This window comes from Narcine bancroftii, chromosome 1, assembly GCF_036971445.1.
Source record: "Narcine bancroftii isolate sNarBan1 chromosome 1, sNarBan1.hap1, whole genome shotgun sequence".
Lineage (NCBI taxonomy): Eukaryota > Metazoa > Chordata > Chondrichthyes > Torpediniformes > Narcinidae > Narcine > Narcine bancroftii.
In genome coordinates, this window is record NC_091469.1 from 443,479,781 (window position 1) to 443,493,534 (window position 13,754).

Below are 13,754 nucleotides of genomic sequence, written 5' to 3' on the forward strand. Positions count from 1 at the left end.
AGAAGATGAATAAAAAGTAGCTATTGGTAATGGAAGAAGGTAGATCATGATGTTCCACAAAGCTCAGTGGTGGGACTATTGCTCCACAATATTTACATTAAAATTTTTGACTCTAGAATTAAAAAACACAATTTCAAACTTTCAGTTTGGTGGTGGTGGGGGGGGGGGCTCAATACTGAGGAGGAGTGTGACAGGAAAAATAGTTGGTACATGATGTTAAATACAGATTAATGTAATCTATTACATTTGTTCAGAAGAAAAGAGAGATTATACATTTCTATGAAGGTACAAGTCTAGATGGGTCAAGAATATAAATACGGCCGTCATTCAAAGTTACTCTGATTAACGAGACCCAAAATGTGTGGCCAGCGCTAGGTTTTATTATTGGTGAGATATAATTGAAAAGGAAGGATAATGCAAAAACCTGCATAAAATCTTACATTGAGCATTCAGACCCTGTTGCATGCATTTTTAGATTTAGAAATATATCAGATATAAAGCAGGTGTAGAGATTATATCAGAACTCTTAGGCTTTTGGGAAAGGTTAAAGAGAAGTCGCTTTTCTCTTGAGAGAAGAAAGTCGAAGGGTAACTAAATAAAGCTCTTTATGAAATCGTGATGGAGTGAAAGCAGAAAGAAGAGAAAATAGGGAAAGAGAAGAGGCCATCATTTTAAGTTAGTCACCAAGTTATTAACATATAAAGACAATATGGCACACAATGTGGGTGATCGTTGAATCAGATAATATAGATGCATTTAGATGGAGGTAAGACAGGAACATGGCAGAGAAGGGAATAAAGAGCAAAACTAATAGAAAGCCCAGCACAATACAAGCCCTTCAGCCCACAAATTTGTGCTGAATACATCCCCATCTTGGAAATTACCAGAACTAGGCTTTCCCATAGCCCTCTATTTTTCTAATCTCCATGTACTTATCCTTAAATGAGCCAATCCTATCCATCTCCACTGCTGTTACTGTCAGACCATTCCATATACCCACCACTCTCTGCTTAAAAAAAATTGTAGCCCTGACATCTCTTCTGTACCTACTCCCCAGCACCTTAAGCCCATGTCCTCTTGTGGCAACCATTTCAGCCCTGGGAAAAAAAGCCTCTGTCTACACAATTAATACCTCTCATTAATAGCTGTTATATAGAAGAGCACAATACAAACCCTTCAGCACAGATGGTTGTGCTAATGTATAGAAACTCATACTAGCATCAATCTAACCCTTTTCAACTTCACAGTCCATAATCCTCCATTTTCTTACATCCATGTGTCTACCTCAGAGTCTTTTAAATGTCCCCATTGTTACCAGCCTACACCACTCACCACAAGTTGATTAATTAGTCACATGGGTGTACTTGGGCAGCATAAGGCTCATGGGCCGGAATGGGCTGTTGCTCTCCTGTATCTCTAAATTAACCTAACAGCCACAAGTAACAGATGTGGTGTGAGTGGGCTGATGCCTGAGATAGTGAAGGGTGTAATGACTAACCACTGCCAGCTCCATGGAGTCACCGGCCTGTACGGGAACCCTTTTTGCAAAGCTTTTTTTGCTGATGCCTTCTGGCTCAGTCTTGGATTAGATATTTATTTGATTTTGCATTCTATGCTCTAATTTATGGCCAGCTGCCTAATCAGAATCTTAGGATTTAATTTTGCTCACAATGAAATGTATACTTTCTAGATATGAAAATTATCAGGCCATCAACCTAGTCAAGCAAGTGTACTTGGTTCATGTAATTCTCAGCCACACGCGCAGTATTGTGTGTGAACACAAAGTTTGACTGTTAATGGGGAAAAACAGAAATGGCAGCTTTGAATCTCGGAGCAATGGAGGGACTTGATGAGTCAGGTAGCCTGACCTGAAAATGTGACTGACCTTTTCCGCCTGTAGATGCTACCTGATCCATTTGGCCCTTCAGTTTCTCCCTGTTTGCTTGATCATTAACACTCAGTCTTCAAGGAAGTGATTGGGAAAGAATACTGGTCCACAGAATTGAAGAGTAGAATGTGTCATCCATTTATTTACCATTAGATCTCTGCCTTGCTTTAATTCAACAGTGTTGTTTTTCCTTTGTTCAGATTTTTCATTCCACAGTGCAGCCTATCGATTGTTCTAATCATTATAAGTACATCTTCATAAAAAAGCATTACCTCATTCCTCACTAATGGCCATTAACTTGTTGACCTGTAGATTACCCCTGTTCTGGAATGCTAGGAATGGTATCTGGACTCATCTCTGATAACCAGATCACAGCTTCATCCACCATGGACCGTTATTGGGGTCCTGAACATGCTCGTCTTCTCACCAGTCGTCAAGGCTGGGCATTACAACCAGTCCATCGGCCTTACAATAATGAATGGATACAGATAGACCTGGGAATGGAGAAGGAGGTGCGGAGCCTGATCATTCAGGGTGTGAAGCAGAGGGATAATAAAGTATATATGCGGAAGTTCAAACTTGGGTACAGCACAAATGGATCAGACTGGAAGTTGGTAACAAATCCCAGCAGCTCTAAATCGAAGGCAAGTAGACTGTGATCACAGCTTTAGACGTGAATATTTCTTTTTAAAATGGAAGCAGGACCTCTGAGTTCAGCTTATGTGTCACTAAAATTAATCTCTCGAGTGCTACAGCACAAAGAACCCAAGCACATATGAAGCACATATCCAAGTCTCTTGTCACATTTGGCATATTTGTAACATGAAACTATATGACTATTTCCACATTAAAAAAAATTCTATTCTTTCCTCCCAGTCAGAAAGTATTAGTTTGAGATTTCCTTGTAGCTGCTCATTGCGACCACATAGAACCAGCATTTTGTTTTTGTGAAGTCCACTTAAAATGCAAATGTGCTTGTGAGAAACAGGAAAACTCAAAATCAATTAAAATCCAAATATCGTCTGCATGGATGAATATTAGGAGAATTTTTGACAAACAGATAGGTTCCAAAACATTCCCATCATTGTTGAATTATGCAGTTAGCACAGAATGTAACAGTTAAATACAATTTGTGCTACTGGACTGTGAGGAAGTAAGAGGTTTGCTAAAAACATTTTCATATCAAGGCAGAGTCCTGGTGGCTGATTTTGAGTGATAAGATGCTTTTTAATTTGGATGATATATGGGGAGTAGGTCATACGCTTTTTGTTAAATCTGTGCTGTTAGTTTATCTTATTATGCTGCTGAGCTCATGGACCTACCTTCAATCATTTCCTGTGGACAAATCTAATATTGTTAGTGGTCAGAGAAAGCCTGTGAAAGTAACACAGAGCTGAAGAAGAATGATTGCAGGGCAAACATAGAAACTTCATTTCAACATTCTTAAAACCTTCTCTTGTGTGAAGAGTTAAACACTTGAGTCTCTTCAAACAAAATTTAAATCTTTTTTGGCCTATAGTTAGTGTGATTCCATTTCTTTGGTGATTTAGAAACACGCCTTTGTGGAAATTCATTATCAGTCTGCAGTGCTAAATACTGTAGTCAAATAGTATCATTACTTGATTTAAATAGAATGCATTTTGGAGCCAGAATATAATATACTGACATGACTATTGTGTTTGTTTCAGTTGATTGGAGATGAATTTCTTGTGGTGAAAAAAATTGTGAGAGTTTCTTAAATCAGAATAAGTTTCCATAAATTCAGGAGGAAATTGGTCTGCTTTGCACCCATTGTGAAATTGGCACAAAGTTTTGAAAATTGAACAGGAGCTGCATGGCTCCAAAGCTGAATTGTCAAAATGTGAATTACTAAAGAGAAAAGCTATGATTGCATTACTTGTCTAATCATGGTGAAACACGTTTTTTTTTTAGCTTACTTTTGAGTTTTAATTTGTCATTAGTGGAAAAACTGCATTGCAAGTTTCAAAAGATCCTTGAATTAATATGCATTCTTACATTTCATGTATGTAATTCTGCAATTGGGTTTCTACTGTCAACTTTTGCATTTTGAGTGCAATTTTACAATTACAAATACCATTGGGCTATGGAAATATATATTATGTTTGCAACTCATTAAATTTAGTTTGAGAAATTAGCATATTTTGAATGTGGTATTCATTCCTGTTAATGAATTTATCCAAAGTCTGAATATTTTTGCCTAGATATTTGAAGGAAACACCAATTATGATACACCAGAAATTCGGAAATTTGAACCACTATTGACAAGGTACATTCGTGTCTACCCTGAGCGAGCATCACCTGCTGGATTGGGACTACGCATGGAATTGCTTGGATGTGATATTGAAGGTACTGTATTTGGTGTACTTATCATCAGTAATAGACTGGGACGTGAGATCGAAGATTGAAAGAAACCCCTCAAATCAAAACTTTCTCTTGCTGTTAAATCTTCATTTACTGCTCCTTGAGTCTCAATAAGGATTGAAGATTAACTATCTGCTTTCATCATTCACCAGTGCAAATGTTCCTTTTGTTTGTCCAGAGGCCATGTATTTCAGTAGATTTATTTTAATGGTTAAGATATTGCTTTATGACCAACCATATAAACCTTATAAATAGATTAAAGTGTATTTGAAAACCAACGTATGACCTGGATATAAAACATTTGTGACTATAATAATTTACAACAGTGAGAGACGAATAGCGCAGAATCTACTTTGCACCAATATAAAAATACCTAATAACCGAAAGCAAATGAATATTTTACTACTAGTTATTTTGTGTGTGATGTCACAGATGGGAAAACATTTTATTAAACATAAAATAGCATGACATTTTTAAAACAATATTTTAACAATAATGGGTTATCTCGAAAGTGTTTTCCCAGCTAAAGATTACAAGTAAAATAGCAAACATGTATCAATATTTATTTAGAACATAGAACATTACAGTAGAGTACAGGCCCTCCAGCTCCCAATGTGCCAACCTACTCCACAATAATCTATCTCACATCTGTGATGCTCTATTTTTCTTACATCCATATGCCTATCTAAGAGTCTTTTGAAACGTTCCTATTGTGCCAGCATCTACTACCATCCCCTGCAATGCATTCCAGGCAACCACCCTCCTCTGTGTTTTTTTTTAAAAAGCAAACTTACCTCTGGCATTTCCCTTAAACTTTACTCCATTCACTTTAAACAGATATCCTCTAGTATTTGCTATTGTCGTCCCGGGAAAAAGGTACACCCTATCACTGCATCTCATAATCATATATACCTCCATTAAGTCATCACTCATCCTTCCTTCCTCCAAAGAGGAAATCCCTAGCTCTCTCAACCTTGCATCATAAGATATGTTCTTCAATCCAGGCAACATCCTGGTGATTCTCCTTTGCACTCTCTCCAAAGCATTTACATCCTTTATGTAATGAACCAAATAGAACTGAACAATTTGATTACTCTCTTTCTTGTGGTTGAATGATGATCTCCATCAAATTCTCCAGATCCATCATCAGTTGCTGTGATTTAAAAAGGTTGGCATGGATGAGGAGGCCCAAAGGGCCCATTTCTGTACTGCATGACTTTATATCGGGCCCCTTCTTCATTCTTCGTAGCAGCATGTCATGACCCCACCAGCAGTTCTCATCCAATGTTCCAAAAAGAGATTTTGTGCTTATGGACATGTTCACACCAGTTACCACGTAAAACTGGCAAAACACCTCCTTACCCCTCCAAGGATGATAAAATTTGTCACATAAATATTATGATCTTGGTCTCTTTGCTCCATTTTACCCTCAAAGCTTTTCTTAATTTGAAAAATTTTCTTTAACCTTCCCCAAATATTTGTAATCTAGCATTTATGACCTTTCTAATCATGTTAATCTTAGTTTAGCAAGCACTGACTCAGCTCTGAAGGCAGCCTCATGTTGGGTGAAATTACAGTGCAGTGGTGTCTTAGAGTCATCCAGCAGAGAACAGGCCCTTTAACCCAACTCGCCCATGTTGACGAGGCTGACATGGTGGGCTAATCCCATCCGCATGCATTCAGTCCAAATCCTTCTAAACCTTTCCTAATCATGCATCTGTCCAAATAACTGAAGCACTGTGGGACAACCGACAGACCAGGTTTAAACAAAACTTTTGTCCTCCCTCTTGGGTATCAAAAGATTCCATTGTACTATTGGGTTAGTGGGACATCGAGGGCAAGGTGATGGTGGTGGGGGGTGGGAATGGTAGCTGCAGGGTTGGGTTTGAGTCGTTCTTCCAGTCGAATTTCACTGTACCATCACATTGATAATATTGTATCTAAATAAGATGCCTCGAACTACATGCCTCTATTAGCAAGACTAAATGACCAAATCATGCGGAATAGATTGCAAGTTCAAAATGTAAGTAACAATAGAACTGCAAAACATATATAACTCAAACCACCATTAAAGCAGTGTGAGACATAGGTAAAGGAAGAAGAGATTTTCATTTTCTTCATTATTTTTCATTTATAGAGCATGAACTCTGTCCTTTTGCTAAATGATTTTGAAAAATATCGTGGAGAAAGAAGTGCCTTCCTCACTCCCTCAATCTAAGCGGGTGAATGCTCTGGTCATTGTCTCAGGGTTTAACTCTTGTCCGCGGTGCTCTTTGTTGTCACTTAGCAACTGAAAACAGAATCTTATACAGGTCTGTTCTGTGTGGAATCAGGCTGCTTCTTGAGACTGAAATAGTTGCCCAAATATTTACCAGTTCATTTAATATTGAGATTTTATAATGCACAGACAATATCTGATCAATTTTGGTACAGGGTGGGGTAGGAGGGAGGAGGAGAACTGAGACTTTTTTGCCCTGGTGACATTCAGTTATCCCATTTCCCTCACTGATCTATTTGGAAATAGCATGCAAGCCATGTTAATGTTTGGTGACATTGAGAAGTTCAACTCCCAATTTAAATCTTAAAATCAGCTTCAATCAGACCAAAATTACATGGGGATCCCCAAGTCTTCAAATTACATCTCCAGCTCATAGTAACTGAGAGAGGGAAAAAAGCTGTTATTCTAGTTGTCAATAATTCCTGCCATACTATTTTAAAACAATAAAATAGGTCATCAGCTGAGCGTCCTGCATCCTTTCTCTGTGTTTTGATAGACCTGTGCAGCCACCGTGACTTACGTCTCAACACAATTATCATAGCTGTTAAACTTACAGATTTTTGTTAACCAATATTTTCCATATTATCAATCAAAGCCGATATCAGAACACACTCTTACGTGAGCTGGGTCCTTAGTACCACTGGTCACATCACTGAGCTTTGCAGCACTGGAATAATTGGGTAATTTAAATCGCTGGATGATCCTTTTCTTTGGAGACCTACTCGAGCGAGACTACGTCAGAGAGTTTTAGTTGCAGCATGTTCTGTTGGGGAAGTAGTGTGACTGTGGCTCAGGCACACTTCGTTGGCCTATTTAATGAGCACATTAACACTGGCAATTATGAGCAGATTAAACAGTAAAGTAGCAAATGTTAATGCAGAACATTCATTCTAACTCTCAACCAGAGGGTTTGTTCCACCAAAATCTTTTTTAAAAATCTACAAAATTATGCTGGCATAATTTTGACAATTGACAGGTACACATTTACTCCCAGCAATCAAAACTGCCTGCTGGGGTGAACTCTCTTTTAGATCAATACACTGTTAAAGCTTGAATTGTTTCCAATGCTGCTTTCTTGATCCTGATCATTGATACCCTGGCCAGTTTATATTCATGACAGTAACTAGTGTCTCAGTCCAAAAGGATTTCAAAATTGAAAATAAATGTGCATCGAGAGGAATTACCAATGACTTGAATTCGGTCTGAACATCATCCCTCATGAATAAAAGTAATTGGAAGGCTCCACTGATGCTGAATGAGATATCCAGTGACCCATGCAGATCAGGAAGATTTTAGAAGTTAAGCAGAATCTGATGGAGGAACTCAGTGGGTTGAGCAGTTGGAGAAAAAGGACCATTGGCATTATCAAGATTTATTGAGCCGGAAGCAGTCCATTCCTCCCACTGATGCTGCTAGACCCGCTGAGTTCCTACAGAAAATTCTATTTAGCTTCAGATCTCGGCATCTGCAGTCTCCGATGGGTACCCTGATGATTTTAGATTTGGTTCCGAATCTAGTAGGTTAACTTTCCAAAAGTGCGATGCTTTATAGAATCGCAGAATGAGATATGAACTCTTCAATTTGTTGATCCTGAACTTGTGGAGTAGGTTAATGTAGGTTGGCCCAACATTGTGGGCTGGAGGGTATGTACGGTACTGCAATATTCCATCTGAGTCTATCAACTCCCATTAGAATCTGAATCTATGTCCATATCTGCCCCTGAAAGTGCATTCCGGACTCTAACCACTTACCGCATGAAATCTCTGACATTTTTGGATCTTGATCAGTTGTGATGGCAGCCTTGGTGTTCCATGTCACTGAAAGAGACCAACACCCAGCACGTGGCCTTCTTTTAAAGCCACACCAGAATGCCAGCCAAAGTTTTGTGCGCAAGTTTTGATCTCACAGCTGGTTTATGGGACCACGAAGGTCACTTCTCCTGCAATGTCACAGTACTTGTTCCCATTTGGTTGCAACGATCCTTGATACAGAAGGCATTTACAAAGACTAGACCAGGTATGATGATGCCCAACTGCTCGTTTGGCTCATTTCACCCTGAAGGCTCACATGTGGATAATATTCACTTAGACAAGGTGAATCAGTTGGAGGGAAGAGGGCCAAAGGCCTAATGTAGCCTATGCTTTTTAATTACATGTGCTCCAAAAAGCACATGGAAGTTTTGTAGATCCTTAACATGTTGATCTTTCAATTGTAGTTCCAACGGCTACTCCAACAGTAGAAACAGATGAATGCGATGAAGAGTTTGGAAACTGCCACAGTGGAACAGGTGATGGCTTCGACTTTACAGGTGCATAAATCACCCTACTAACACCATCACTAACTTTCCTCATTCCATTTCCTATATTGTTTTGAGGCAAAAATTGCTAAAAACAAATTAATTTATCATCTAACTAATAGACAGCTTATCCTTTCAAATCTGATACCATCGGTGTCTTCCTTCAGTCAACTGGGACTAATTTATTGGTGTTCATTCTTCCTTATTGGAAACAGCAACACTGCTTTGGAAGGTTAAGTATCAATGTTAAACTGAAAGTGAGTCATTTGGTAGAGTTTAACAGCAGCACACTGTTTAGACTAATATCCTTGTGCAGTTGATGCATGCAGTAAAACACTGTGATAAGAGTCAAAACAGAGAAATGCTGGAGGAACTCAGCAGGTCCTGCAGTGTCCATAAGATATATAACGGATGTTTCGGGCCTGAGCAAAGGTGTGAGCAAAAAGCAGGCAAGGGGCCTATACTTAAAGGCTGGTGAAAAGGGTAGATGCATGCAATCCAATTGAGCCTAAAATGACACAAGAGAAATGCGTCTTTGATCACTGGTGTGTAAGTGCATTGGCCTGCTGCCTCAGTAACTGACAATTTGGACAGAGACCAGTGAACTTTTTGTGATCTTGAGCTCCAAGAACATTAATGCGTGGCTGAGTAAGATCAACTGTTGATATTCTTACTTGTGTTTAGCATTAATCACTGGGGTGAAAGGTGTCTTTTAAAGTGTTAGGAAAGGGTGGGGTTTGGATTAACAAAGGAACCCTGATTCGTTCCGTTTGTTCTCCTCCAGTTGTAGTTCTGGATTGTTCCCCGAGCTATAGATAAATTAACAATTGCATGCTTGTTTTTCAGTTTCTCTGCTGTGAATTAGGAATCCCTCTTCATCTGTGAAATTTGGAATGGCAGAGATTTAGTTTCTAGTCCTATGGTTTTGAAGATATCACTTTGCTAGTGGGTTTGTTGGCAGTTGACAGCAATATTCCCCAGCAGCCGGAACAGCTTAAAATGGAATTGCTTCAGCTTTACACAGTCCCGGTCCTTTTTTTAATTTAAAAAGACACCCATGTGACCAATTAACCTACTAATGCATATGTCTTTGGATCGTGGGAGGAAACCGGAGGACCCGAAGAAACCCATGCAGTCACGAGGAGAACGTACAGAATGCATCAGATTCAAACCCATTGTACTCACCGGTATGCTCTCCGTGCCACCCCAGTCACAGGAATTTTAGCAAGTTGGCAAAAGAAGGGTCAGTGTAAACCTGTTACCAACCTTTACACCCTAAGGGACAACTACAAAAATGTTAAAATAGATCATTGACAATTCAAAGGGACTGTGAAGTCTCAGAAAAAAAATCTGTCCCTTTGCATCATGTCCCAATAGCCCAGAGATATTTTTGAAATGCAGACTGTTTTACCAGGAGTTACATTATACTCATGCACATTTGTGAATGGAAATATTGTTCCTTTCATCTATGCACCAAATTAATCAGGAAAGTAAACCAAAGGGAAGAATTTTAAAGGTGCCCCTTTTTTGTTATTTTTTTTCTCTCTAATTTAGGGTGTTAATTAATGCTGGTAAGTTTACTGCAGTGTGTAGTTTTAATTTGTGAAAGATCTTCACTCCCACTCTTCCAGATAATTGCTTCCTTTCCCTGCCATTAACCCCACTTTGTGTTTTTTGTGTAACAAAATCAAATGCTGAGATTGAATTATCCACTCATCATAAAACGCATTGCACATCAACACAGAATTGAATCCATGATTATTGTTAACATCTACTAACAGAATAACCTTCAACCCCTCTCTATTGTGATTATGGCGACTTAAGAATCAGATGGAAAGGAAATCACTAGATGGTTTGATAACCAGCATTGGCCCCAGAACCGTTTGCATTCTTTTAATTTACTCGCTATCTGGTAACTGTTTTGTAGGTGGCAACGCTGCTGCAGGAACAGAAGAACCAACATCACCAGAATTACCAGAGTTCCCAGGTATGTAGCATTTTCCAGTGAAGTTAATTGGGCTGGTCTGAGATACACAAATGTGCAGGCTGATGATAGGAAAATATGAAATAACAGACCCCCCCCCAGAAATATATTCAAGATTAAAGGACATTTTGTTAGACGTTGCATGACCTTACCATTAACTGTCTATGGAGATAAGGTCCCCAGAGTTGGGCAGGTGCAAAGTTTTGGAGCTTCCGCTCACACCATTGTTGCTTTTTAAACTGACTTTTGGTGGATGCCCATTTCAAGAGATTGAATGAAGTGCCTTCTGATCTTTGGCAAACATTAACGCCTGAATTTTTCCTGGAAAAAAATTGCACCTGGTTCGAGTGTGGAATCAACTCATTCAATTAGGGACATTCCCTTTTAGTATGAAGGACTGGCAGGTTGCATGCAGTAGTGGCCAAAAGATGAGGAATGTTTGCCTTCTCTATCTGGACAGTTAAATTAATGTTGACCTCACAAGAGCAATTCCTACCTGTCTAGGTTGTTGCCTCTATTTCATATAACTATATATATAATTATAGGAAGGAGTATTCTGTGGTGGAGAAATGACAATCATGTTACCATGGAGTGAAACATAAAAGTCTGCAAATGCTGTGATTGTAGTAAAAACAAAGAAATGCTGAAGGAACTCGATAGGTCTTGCAGTGTCCATAGGAGGTAAAGATATATCATTAACGTTTTCGGCCTGAGCCCTTCTTCAAGATAAGAAGAAGCAAGCAGGTGTCTGAATAACTATGTTACCATGGTTACAGATCCAGCTCTTATTGGAGACTCAAACGAACCAATAAAATATTATGTGACTTTCATTCGTTTATAATCCAATTTCTAGCAGGGAAACTTTGGATAACTAAATATTTTCTTATTTCATGGAAGATGATCTTCTCTATCAAATTGTAGAACAACAGAGTGTCAGCAAACTGACAACTAACATTTAATCCAAGTGGTGTGTGGACTGTGAGTTCTGCTGGCTCTATCAAATGACACTTCACAAGAAAAGGGAAATGCATGAAAATAACATTAATTAAATGATTTTTCACGCAAAATCAAAGTATCGATACTCTTGTTCTTTGTAAATTTGTCATATATAAAGATAAAGCCTACCTCCAGAAATGAGTCTGCTTTATCCTTGAATCTTTAGCCCCTTTCACACTTGCATCCCACCAACTTGGCTGTTCAATGTTCCAGGATAGGAATGGGGGTTTGGCTTTTCACATTTGACCACTCCTAAATGGGACACTGAACGCTTTCACACTTTCAAGGAGCCATCCCAGGGTTAGGACGCATCGAGTGATGATGAACCTGCCCTAAATCCTGATCAATGTATTATGATCTTATATTTGAATGAAATTAATCATGCCTAATTACAACATAATTAAGCTTTATATACAGCAGAGTATGTGCCCTTCAGCTCCTGATGTTGATGCTGACCTATGTAAATCTTTATAAGGGACCGTGGGAAAGTGCAAGCAATAAATAGCAATAGCAGACAATTTTTAAACAGCTTGGGAAAGTTGGTCGCACTATTGCATATAATTTATAAATACCGTGGGGGAAAGAATGATGGTGGACCAGCCCTCCCAAAATTTCATGCGGCAGAGAAAGGGCTGTATGACCGGCTGGAGCAACAGACCATTTATGGAGGCGTTTCTCTGCCGCACGACATTCTGGAAAGTGAGGTCTGCCACTGCTTCTTCCCACGGTCTTTAGAAATTGTGTGCTACAGAGCTACCAACTTTCCCACGCTATTTAAAAATTGTCTGCTATTGCTATTTATTTCCTCTCTCTCTCTCTCTCTCTCTTCCCCGCTGCAACTTTCCCATAGCAAAGTTTATACCTTCATTTTAATCTTTTCTTCCTTCACTTCCTGCACTCACGCAAAAATTTGCATCATTTCAATCCCACAATGCAATTACCCATTTCACACATGCCTGATTGCAATGTCGGCACGTGCAGACGCCGGGGATTGTACTAGGAGTCGAGGCAGTCAATCCCTGGCATGAGATGACCTCGTCTGCTGCCGGCGTTGAGCTGATTTTGCTTTCACACTTGGCACTTTAAAGGCCGATTGGCAGTTAATTCCTGGGATCACTTGCGAGTGTGAAAGTGTGTAAGATCATAAGTAACCTTTGGTCTTATTTCCTGATTGGAGCAAAGTAGGGCAAGAGGATGAGAGAACAGAGAAAAATAAACAAAGAATTACTTGCATTTTACAGAAGCTGGGGTTACAAATTAATTATGAATTTCAATGCTTTTATTTAGGTGCACATAAGCAACTCTTAAATGCAGTGTAGAGTTGCATGCAGTGAATTGTTTCTCCATCAGAACCTACATCTACAACTTTAATTCAATTAATTTAAATAAGATTGGGGTCCATTAGTTGCCTCCATGCTGTGCTTAGCATTGCTGGTTACCAGCACACAGATCTGCTTTCTTTCATCTCCTGGACAGAGAACACTGCTGACAAAGCCAGCATTCATTGGCCTTCTCCAATTACTCTTTAAGATGGTGGTGATGAGCCTCCACCTTGAACTGTTGTAATCCATGTGACACAGCCAGCCCACGCCGGAATGAAACTCATTGCATTAGCAACTGTTCATGCCAGTAATTTTTTTTAAAATAACATACAACATTTTTTGTAACGATCAGGCCTTTAGATCATTTTGACAGGGAAGATCACAACAATTGGTGGTGTGTTCCTCAGCCTGAAGGAACAACTGGTCCACGAAGGTCAGCAGACAGTTCAGTGGGACAGTGTTTCTCTGGTAGCCCGCCATCAGGGAACCAAGTGAGTATGCCTGGAGGTGAACTGAGGTGGGAGGCTAAGAATATCACCTCCTACTCGTGTGGCTATTACATCAATTTCATTGATGGGGAACCCCCAGGAGATTTTAGGGCAGTACAT

General features: G+C 39.3%; 1 protein-coding gene across 4 annotated transcripts in view; it reads left to right on the forward strand.

Moving 5' to 3' along the window:
* Nucleotides 1–13,754, forward strand: part of nrp1a (neuropilin 1a) — a 221,958-nt gene that overhangs the window by 172,845 nt on the left and 35,359 nt on the right. Inside the window, exons 10-14 of one of the 4 annotated variants that reach the window (XM_069914442.1) lie at nt 2,201–2,532; nt 4,111–4,255; nt 8,764–8,856; nt 10,772–10,831; nt 11,726–11,857. In XM_069914442.1, the coding sequence (XP_069770543.1) occupies nt 2,201–2,532; nt 4,111–4,255; nt 8,764–8,856; nt 10,772–10,831; nt 11,726–11,787 (692 nt within the window). In that variant the 3' untranslated portion in view covers nt 11,788–11,857. Of the gene's footprint in view, nt 1–2,200; nt 2,533–4,110; nt 4,256–8,763; nt 8,857–10,771; nt 10,832–11,725; nt 11,858–13,754 lie in introns of those variants that run through there. The other 3 variants (XM_069914443.1, XM_069914440.1, XM_069914441.1) reach the window with 3 other exon arrangements.